This window comes from Cucurbita moschata, unplaced genomic scaffold, assembly GCF_002738365.1.
Source record: "Cucurbita moschata cultivar Rifu unplaced genomic scaffold, Cmos_1.0 Cmo_Scf00031, whole genome shotgun sequence".
Lineage (NCBI taxonomy): Eukaryota > Viridiplantae > Streptophyta > Magnoliopsida > Cucurbitales > Cucurbitaceae > Cucurbita > Cucurbita moschata.
The window spans coordinates 1,673,106-1,684,358 of record NW_019268547.1 but is presented as its reverse complement, the minus strand read 5'-3'; the positions used below and the strand labels follow the sequence as shown (position 1 = coordinate 1,684,358).

At 40.6% G+C, this 11,253-nt stretch overlaps 1 protein-coding gene across 1 annotated transcript; it reads left to right on the top strand.

Annotated features, from left to right (window-relative positions):
* The first annotated feature begins 4,977 nt into the window (after nucleotides 1-4,977).
* Nucleotides 4,978-10,763, top strand: LOC111464769. Its single transcript, XM_023109001.1, has 3 exons — nucleotides 4,978-6,691; nucleotides 10,425-10,606; nucleotides 10,680-10,763. Exons 1-3 carry the CDS (start codon nucleotides 4,978-4,980, stop codon nucleotides 10,761-10,763), a joined length of 1,980 nt encoding a protein of 659 aa, XP_022964769.1.
* Nucleotides 10,764-11,253: the final 490 nt, after the last annotated feature.

Genomic DNA, 11,253 nt, shown 5'->3' with positions numbered 1-11,253 from the left:
AAAGAGGAACAGAAAAATTCGATGAAACTCCAGCGAGGCCAAACCATACGAAATCGACGTCAAAACCTCCATTTTACGCAACAAAAGTAATCCCAGAATCTTGTACACACATCAGGAGTAGATTTAGACGAATCCTATACGTGGAACACCGTCGGGCAAGGGAGACAGAACGTCAAATTTCTAAACTTCTCCAGATCCGGGAGTGTGAAGCCTTTACAAACCAGATCTATACAAAAAACGGGGTTAGGGGGAAGAAGAAACTCGAAAACGGAGGAAAAAGGAGGGAAAAAGGATGTCGAAACGACGTTAACAAGGAGAGAGAAAAGGATCACACAACCCAAACCGAACCTAATACCCTTAGGTCAGCCCAATACCCGACGGCTCCCGCAGCCCAGTCGCTTCAGCCCAAAACGCGCAAGCCCAGTTACGGCCTAACCCTACAACCTCGACTCGAGACCCGCAAGCCCTGTCCAATGCCGACACACCCAGCCCAGCCCACCTGCACTTTTCCTTCAGCCGGACCGGCCTATCACCCACAAACAACCTATCACCAGCAAATGGCCCGAAACCCGTGAGCGATCCTATAACCTGCGCCTCGAACCAAGACCCCTGCACATGCGTCGCCCTCTGGTTGTGCCACGTGGCACGTCTGCAGTGTGGCTTCCCTCGGCTCCGGCGGCTTAATCAGCTCGGCGGCGAATTCTCGGCTCCAGCGGCTTATTTGGCTCAGAAAACCTATTTTCAGCCCGTTTGTCATCGTTTCGACCCTCCTGGACTTAGTTTTGACCTTGTTTAAGGTAAAATAAATCATTTTAAGGTCGTATTTCACAAATTCAAGTTGGAAATTAATTATGTTTGTGAAATACTAACGAAAGTGACGAATGAACCAATAGGAACCAACCACCAATAGAAGTGTAGATCGTTCACGAGGAGCGAGGAGCTTATGTTTATATTCTAGGGAGTACTTCGGCTAAGGCCTACCAAGTAAGTGGCTCACCCGTCGTAGGTTACGCGTTATTTGTTGTATGTTGGCACGTGCCCGTAGATTTGCACATGTCATTAAATTGTATGCTAGTTTAATGTGCTTAAGTACGTACTCATGTGAATGTGAATGTATGCTCTGTATGCTGCTTTGTTTGATGTGATATGTTATGCATGTGACGATATGTTGTTCCTGAATGATTATGACATGATTGTATGGAATATTTGAATGTAAACAGCATGAATTGTATGACATGAAACACGGTAAACTATCTGGAATCATAACCCCGATAGGAATATGTATGAAATGTAAATTGAAAATGAGAATGACATGAAGCATGGAACATGATAGGGGGTTATGTTCATTAATGATAAATGTAGAAGTAGGGGGGACCTCATGCATTATGTGTGTTCATGCATTTGGGGGGATACCCTTACCCCATCACGAGGGTACGGACGTGTACATCCAATGGCAGGACAACGATCGTTATGCTTTGCATAGCGCTGCCGTGACGGTTACTAGTTTTAACGGGTCCCGGCATAAGGGGCTCCCAGAGTATGCCCACCAGATAAGGAAAGTGGCCCAGTGGTGTGCGAACTAGCTGGTGAGCCCATACTCGCATGTATAGGCTGTGTGTAGAGTATATGGTACACGTTCACGATTACCCGTTAGGACAACACCGTAGGGAAAACGAAACGAAATGAAACGAAAGATAGGTCCCATCATTTCATTGCATGTGATTGTTGCATAACCCCGATAGGGGTCACTTACTGAGTATTCTAGAAATACTCAAAACTCGTGCTACTTTACTTTTTCAAATAAGAGCAAGGACCCATGCGACAACAACGGCAGCATCGTACACCCCGGGACCGTGGCACATACATAGGGTAGTTGTTTTTTTTTTCAATTTCATAGTCTAGGTTGAATTCAGTTGCATCATTAGTATAGATGAGTATAGGTTGAATTGTATTTGCATAATAAACCATAGGGTAGTATAAGACATTCATTTCGGTTTTGTTCCTTTTCGTTTATTTCAATAATGTTCTTTTCCTTTCTTTCCCTTGTAATCATTTTCTCTTTCACGAGATAATAAAAGAAGAGTGTAAGTCGCATTTATGAATAGGGCCCATTTAATGTAAATTCCGCATTTCAAGGCATAGTAATCACCTTAGATTAAATAGGTAAAATTCAGGGTTGTTACAAGTAACACCATCACCGGGCACGTGGCAGGTGCGTGTAAGCTCCTTTTTGGCCTGTTCGACTTTTATTTGTTCGATTTTTATCCCGGTTCTAATTCTTACCATATCTTTATGTATATTAGGACCTAATTCAAGAAAATCTGTATTTTTGGACATGCTATTTGTGTAGAAATGCTAAATGAAGGGTATCCGTCAATTATGTACGTCACCGTACTTATTTTTAGGAAGCAATACTCGTAGGGAACGCTTGGAATGCATGTAACATCCACGTTCAGTATTTACCTTAGCATACTGAACGTGGATGTTACATACTGAATGTGGATGTTGTCGGGAAGCTGTAGATATGGAAGCTTTACGTGAACGTAAGCAGATTGCGGGGAAGGGGTTAACTTGCATTGGAGCTCATTGCTTTGGTGGGTCTTTCACAATATTGGCTGCAGCGACATTGTTTGGAGCTGTGGTTATGTTTATGTTGGCTTACCGGACTCGAGAATTCTACAAAAGGGATGTATATAAGAACTTTAACGAGGAGATATGGATTCCACAAACCGAAATGGAGTTCTATCGCTTAGATAACAAGAAGAAAATGGAGGATTAAATTCAAACCATAATCCAACCCGAATAAGCACATTAGAAGTTGTGGAGCACTGAGTCGTGTTGAAGCTAAGCCGAGCTAAAGACAATGGCGCGTACAGGTCAAAACTGTGATCGAGTTCCATTTGTGGGTTGATTTTTGGGATAGGAGTTCACGCGAGTTGTAGAACTGAGTCGGGGCATGAGTGCACGCGATGTGCCATCGAGGAGGTTGAGCACTGAAGGGGGGTGGACGCAAGGCGGTGTGCCTGCAAGGATGTTGTGCCCCAATGGGGGATTGATAAGGGGGTCTCACATTGATTGGAGAAGGGAACGAGTGCTAGCGAGTACGCTTGGCCCTGAAGGGGAGTGGATTGTAAGGTCCCACATCGGTTGGGGAGGAGAACGAAACACCCTTTACAAGGATGTGGAAACCTCTCCCTAGCAAACATGATTTAAAAACCTTCATGGGAAGCCCGGAAAAGAAAGTCCAAAGGACAATATCTGATAGTGGTAGACTTGGAAAAACCTGTTCTTAGGAGACCCATTTTAAAACTCCTTTTAAAGGGCCATTCTTTCCAGAAAATAGAAGGGAAATAACTTTTGGAACCCGCAAGTTAGCCGGTTTTTCATAATTAAATGGTATGAATTTAATTTTTATAGATACTTTGAGAAAAACTTTTCAACTTTGTTCATCAAAGTTGAAATGAGTAAAGCGGAAAACATATGAAAATGGGATGAGTTATGCTCAATAATAGAACTTGATATGGGCTAGTATCATATGTTAAAATAAATATGGGTCTCCCAATAGAGCTCCTACTTTTTCGAGGACATATGAGTACTTAATAGTTGGTAGACACAAGAGTCGCTCCCTCTTAAAACTTGACACGACGTTATGGATTTGTTCACCAATAATCTTTTGTGGATAAAAATTCGGTATTGATCAAATTTATTCCACGATGACCCTAACAAATCATTCAGTATTAGAACTAAAACGAGGTAGCGGTAGCGCCTCCAAATTCTAAGATACATAGGAGGACGACATAGGCGTAAATAAAGTGGTTAACTAATTTACCTTAAGGATCCTATACTCAACCCTAAGGATCAGATGTGCCCTAATCAAGTTCGTGGTCAAATGTCACATCTATTGAATCGATATGGCAACCCTCTTATTCTTAAGTAATAATCAATTTTTAGCGCCCACTAGTCTAGTTAGTGACCATGGGCGACANTAATCAAGTTCGTGGTCAAATGTCACATCTATTGAATCGATATGACAACCCTAGAGGGTGAATAGGGTTTTAAATAAAAAAGTATTGAAATATGCTTAATTTTCAAAATTATCCAGGTTTTTAGATCAATTATAATTCTATTCAAAACAATAAATAATTATGAAAGGCTTAGAATATGAAATAAATCACAATATTAATTTCACACTTAAATAGGGAAGAGTAAGAAAATTTAACACTGTATTCGTGACAGTGGTTCGATCAAACTCAACTTATTCCACTCACCAAGCACATATTGAGAATTTTAAAAAGAATCTTACTTGACTCTTTCCACATATCAGAGTAAAATTGCTACAAACTCTTTTTACGAGTTTAAAAGCAAACTCAATTCTTTCTAGGACTCAAGATCAAACCGTTATAGTTGTTGAAATTTTAAAGAATACAACACCGTTGAGGTCAAGAGTAGATTTACCATTTGAATACTCAAAACAATATACTCAAAATATAATATAACTCTCTCTCAAGAAGATTAAAGAATAAAAAGTGAAAGTTTGGAGAGTCAAACACAAAAACTTTAGAAAAGTATAGAATTCAGGAAAGGTAAAAATTTTGCATAAATTAGGGAGATTAAGACGAGTTTAAAAAGGAAGATGGAGTAGCAATAAAGATCGTATAAATGGTATATTTCTTGAAATTATGTTGTTGTGAACATATCTAAAAAGATATATGGTCGAGGAGAGGAAGTTAGTGTTTGTTTCCGCTTGCTAAACCATTTTCCATCATTAAACTCTATCTATGTTGCGTTCGGTAAGATGTTTGGAACTGAATTTCCTTTATAGGGCACCAAATTGGGGACTCAAAATCTCATTCCCAATTTTCATTCTTCATTCTTCATTCTTTCTTCTTTCTTCTTTCTTCCTTGTTCTCGTTTTCAGACCCCTCTTATTCTTAAGTAATAATCAATTTTTAGCGCCCACTAGTCTAGTTAGTGACCATGGGCGACAACCATGAAACAGAAAGTTGGCTATTTGTGAAACAAGTTGTTGAAGGACGATGGTTTTCAGTGTTCACCTCTTTTCCGATCATGATCGGCTGCGGTTCACCTTACTTGTTCGGAACATACTCCAAACTCTTAAAAACAAAATTCGACTACAATCAAACCCAACTTAATACCTTGGGATTTGCTAAAGATCTCGGCTCCAACCTCGGAGTTTTTGCCGGGCTTTTCGCCGAGGTGGCTCCTCCGTGGATGCTTTTCCTTGTGGGGATATCCTCCAATTTCTTCAGCTACTTTATGATTTGGCTCTCCGTTTCTAGCTACGTCCCAAAACCCCATTTATGGCTAATGTTTGTTTACATCTATATTACTTCTAATTCACAGAACTTCCCCAACACCGCCGTTATGGTCACTAGCGTTGGAAATTTTCCTGATCAACGCGGTATCATTTTGGGCCTTCTCAAGGGTTTCGTTGGCCTCGGTGGTGCCATCCTAACTCAGATTAATTTAGCAATCCACGGCAACCAAAATTCTATGGATCTTCTCCTCCTTCTTTCATGGCTACCCTCCATTGTATGTTTCTTGTGTTTTCTTCCAATTCGGACAATCAAAGCTCGAAAGCATCCACAGGAGCTCAAAGTGTTCTACCACTTGCTTTACGTGTCCATAGCGATAGCGGTGTTCCTCTTGTTTCTCACCATAACCCAGAGAAACATTGCTTTCTCTCAAGCTGGCTATGCCGGTGGCGTCGCGGTCATCGGCGTCTTAATCTGTCTGCCCCTTCTAATAGCTATTAAAGAAGAACTTTTTCTCTTCAAACTCGGTAAACAAACCATGAATCCTTCTGTTGTTGTTTCGATTCCCCGTGAACAACTTAAGGAAATTTCAAAAATTTCTTTGCCGAGTGTCTTAAATGTATGTAAGGAGCCGCAAAGAGGAGAAGATTTCAGCATCTTGCAAGCTCTTCTAAGCAAAGACATGGCTCTTATTTTCATAGCAACGGTGTCTGCATGTGGGTCGTCCGTTGCAGCCATTGACAATCTTGGGCAGATCGCCGAGTCACTTAAATATCCAAATCATTCAATAAGTATTTTGGTTTCATGGATTTCCATATTCAATTTCTTTGGTCGGGTCTTCTCCGGTTTCATCTCTGAAACCCTTATGACCAAATACAAATTACCCCGCCCTTTCATGTTCGGTCTTACCCAAGTTTTTACCTGCACCGGCTTGCTCTCCATCGCATTCCCTTATATAAATTCAGTCTATGTAGCTTCGTTGATCATTGGGTTTGGCCTTGGAGCCCAAACTCCATTGATATTCGCCATAATCTCTGATCTCTTCGGCCTCAAACATTACTCGACACTGCTCAACTGTGGGCAACTGGCTGTCCCACTTGGATCTTATATAATGAACGTGGAAGTAATAGGGAGATTTTACGATGCAGAAGCCACTAAAATTGGAAATGTGAAGAATGGGAAGGGCCTAACTTGCACTGGAACTCATTGCTTTAGTGAATCGTTCATGATTTTGGCTGCAGTGACGTTGTTTGGAGCGATGGCTTCATTTGTACTATCTTATAGAACTCGAGACTTCTACAAAGGTGATGTATATAAGAAATACAGAGATGACATGGAGGTTAAGCATTCGAACGTGGAATTATATTCTTCCGATGATAAGAACAATGAACACAAAATGAAAACTGATGATCAAAGTAAATAAGAGAAACTACTCAACAAAAGCATACCTACCTTAGGACATTCTACTTTAGATTTTGTGTTGTTGATGTTTCATTCTTTTGTAAGGATTGTTTTAATACGTGACCATTTATAAATTTATTATCAAGAAAGTTGGGTGACTAGTAAAACAAATTGTGCACATGGGAGAAGGGAGTTTGAAATTTAACGTTTTTGGAACATTAGTGGTTGATATATTTAATATCAACTGTCTTTTTATTTCGTACCATTGACATACTTTACATTTTATATGACATATACAAAATAGAGACGGTCACTTTTGACTTAGAATGAAACTCGACTCGATAATTTCTATAATTTAAAAAATAATAGTTAATCAAATAGATTTTTATATAATTCAACAAAAATTTAGAGAAAGTAGGTGGTGGAAATCATTAACAAACATATCAAAAACAAAGTATACATTCAAAACATAAAATATCTAAATCATGACTTACATCTATGTTCTACCGTGACTCATTTTCTGAAACTTCAAATCAAAAATTGTAAGAGGATTGACAAATAGATATCGAAAAGTACCATGAATATTTATTTTTACATACCTTAAAACAATAAAAATATATATAAACAAATACATTTACCATTCAAATGTACCATTTGAGATTTAATTAAAAAACTAGCATAGAAAATAAAATACAAATCTAAGTACCAAAAAGACTGACGCCCTAGGGTGAAAACCCTCCTTCATGGCCGCATAACTCCAACAAATTTTCAACCTAAACTAATAATCAACCATCACCTAAAAAAAAGAAAAAGGTAATATCTTGTGGGTATAAATAAACTCAATAAGTAATCTACTTATAGGTTCTTAATTGCATCCATGACTTAGTTAGCTATTATTGGTTTTCGTCTGGAATCTAGGAAGTTCAGACCCAAGTTGTACAACTATCTAAGCTTTTGGGAGTTCCTGAAATACCTAAGGTAGTTTTCATGCCTGCCATAAACCAAAATGTGGTTTAGAGGAAGTTCACGTAACCTGGAGTCGCAGGATCTCTTGAATGGCCGAATTGAGCTTTAGAGTGAACAACTTACTTAACTAGCTTACATTTCTTAGGAAGCAAATTATGGGTATCCTAAATTGAAGAGGAGCCACCTCATCAAACATAATAACATGAAGGATGGTATAGTATCATGAATCTTGAACATCATTTATGAAAAGGATAGTTGGTAACCCTCCACAAAGCATAACGTCACACTAAAATGGAGGAAAGACCTCGTGTGTAGACAAACTACTGAGTCTACCTGTGTTGCCCATTCTCCCGCTTGAGATGGTTTTATGGAAAAAAATCCTATTTGGAGACTCTTAACCATTTCCACACGTGATAAAAGCATTAACACGAGACAACCTCAATGCACTACCTCTATGACCAAACTGAGTCAAACTCAATAGCACTCATCATGAAGTTACCACTGAATAGGGTATTTTTAGGTCTATTTGTGTCCTAATAATTTCCGAGAGGGAATATGAAGTGGTCTTGGCTCTAGTGATATCATTCACCACTGCTAATAGGCAAGATAAGCTTTCTAAGTTCTCCTAAATGCTATAATGGTAAACTAGATACTTAAGGGCATCTTAACGGTTTATAACTTACATTCTTGTTTTAAGGACTTTCTATTCTTGTTTTAAGGACTTTCTGGACTAATTCATGGGGTTAATCATAATCTAGGTGCACTAAAGTTCAGTTCTTTAAGCATAACTCACGATCCATGGCAATTGTGACATAATTCTAGTTCTAGTGCTCTAATCTTATCATAATTTTCTTATTCAAGTTTGTGCAAGGATTTAATGTAACGACCCTAATATTATACCTATTTAATCTAAGGTCATTACTATACTTTGAAATGCGGAATATACATTTAATGGACCCTATTCATAAATGTTGTTCGCACTCGCCTTATTATTACCTCAAAAAAAAAAATTAAAAGGGAAAAAGGGAAACATTATTGAAAGAAAGGAAAAGCAACAAAACCAAGAATGAATAGTTTATTCTACCCTAACGTTTATTATGCAAATACATTTCATCCTATTCTAACCTATACTAGAATTGGAAAAAAAAAACAACCAACTACCCTATGCATGTGCCACGGTCCTGAGATGTCCGATGCCGTCGTCGTTGTCACATGGGTGCCTTGCCCTTATCTGCAAAAGTAAAGTAGCACGAGGCTTGAGTATTTCTAGAATACTCAGTAAGTGACCCCCTATCGGGGTTATGCGACAAACACATGCAATGAAATGATGGGACCTATCGTTTCGTTTCGTTTCGTTTCGTTTCGTTTCATTTCGTTTTCCCAACGGTGTAATCCTAACAGGTAATCGTGGACGTGTACCATATACTCTACATGCAGCCCATACGTGCGAGTATGGGCTCGCCAACTAGTTCGCACACCGCTGGGCCACTATCCCTAGCCAGTGGGCATGCTCTGGGGCCCACCGGGACCCGTTAAAACTAAAACCGTCACGGCAGCGCTATGCAGAGCATAACGATCGTTGTCCTGCCATTTGGATGTATGCGTCCGTACCCTCGTGATGGGATAGGGGTATCCCCCCAAATGCATGAACACACAATATGCATGAGGTCCCACTAGTCCTACAGTCATCATTTAATGAGCATAACCCCGCGTCACGTTTTCATGCTTGCATGTCATTCTCATTCTCATTTCGTTACATATCATACATATTCCTAGCGGGGTTATATATCATGCAATTTACCGTATTTCATGTCATGCAATTCATTCAATCACATTCCCATACTCATACAACAAGTCATAATCGTACACGGGTCACACATCGTCACATGCATTCATATCACATCCAATAAGCAGCATAAATAACATACATTCACGTTCACATGATTTCGTACTTAAGCACATTAAGCTAGCATACAATTTAATGGCACGTGCATAACCACGGGCACATGCCAACATACAGCAATTAGTGCGTAACCTACAACGGGTGAGCCACTTACTTGGTAGGCCTTAGCCGAAGTACTCCCTAGAATATAACATAAGCTCCTAGCTCCTCGTGGATGTTCTACGCTTCCGTTGGTAATTGGTTCCTATTGGTTCATGAGTTACTTCTGTTAGTATTCCACAAATATAATAAATTCCCAACTGAAATTTGTGAAATACGACCTTAAAATGTTTCTTTTTACCTTAAACAGGGCCGAAACCAGGTCCGGGAGGGTCGGAACGGTGTCAAACGGGCTGGAAACAGGTTTCCCGAGCCGAATAAGCCGCTGGAGCTGAGGAGCCGCCGCCGAGTCGATGAAGTCGCCTGAGCTGAGAGGAGTCGCACTGCAGACGTGACGCGTGGCACAATCAGAGAGCGACGCTTGTGCAGGCGTCTCAGGTTGAGGCGCGGGTTAACGGGTCGCTCGCGGGTCTCGAGCCGAACGCGGGTGATGGGCCGACTTGCGGGCGACGAGTCGCGGGGTGATGGGTCGGCTCGCGGGTGAAGGCTGGGTGTTTGGGCTGCGGGTAACGTGGGTTCTGGGCTGACCGAAGGGACGGGGTTCGGTTTGGGTTTTCGGATCTGGATCTCGGGTCGGACTTCGTCCTCTTCGCCCGACTGCCTGCGCGATTTTCTGGCAATCTCTCTCTCTCCTCGACAACGTCGTCCCAACATCCTTTTTTCTCTTTTTTCCCCCGTTCCCGAGCTTATCCTTCACCCTAACCCCATTTTTGGTACAGATTTCGTTGGTAAGGGCCTTGCACTCCCGGATCTGGAGAAGCTCGAAAGTCCGCCGTTCCGTCTTCCTTGCCGACGGTGTTCAGCGTACGAGATTCGTCTAAAACCTACTCCTGTTGTGTGTAAAGGGTTCTGGGATTACTTTTGTGGTGTGAAATGGGGGTTTTCGACGTCGATTCGTACGGTTCGGCTTTGCCGGAGTTCCGTCGATTTTCGGTTCTCTCTCCTTTTTCCTCACCGTTTTTGTTTCTTTGCAGGTTCTTTCAAGGTTGCTGAAGATCGGGGATGCGATTTGTGGCATCCCAGCCCTCGACCGCCCTTTGTGGGTCGTGTGCGAGTGAAAACTCCGGCATTCGCCGAAGTTTTCGGCTCTGCCAACGACCATCATTTTTTTTTCCGGTTCCGTTACATTTAAATTTTGAAATCCCATTATTAGTGTTTTAACTAAAATCAAAGTTTCTAGCATAACAAAAATCTTCTTATATAGCTTAGAACATTTAGTTCCCATCATGGAAGAATGTAGTCTTTTGACACGTATTCTTCTAACATGCAAATCAATCTACTGAATTTAGCATTCTAATTATGCACTCTAGCTATTTAAAATGATCATACTCATAAGCTATCAATTCCTAATATAACAACTTATGTACCACCGGAATAAATAATATTAAAAAAAAAAGAGGAAGAGACATATGGGTCATTTTGTCCTTCGACCCATTATGGGTCTTGATTGGTCTTAACACAATACCTGCAAATTAAGAAAAGTTGGAAAGTCGAGAGAAGTAGAAGAGAAGAAAGAAAGACTGGCCTGAGTACTCACCGGACCATCGC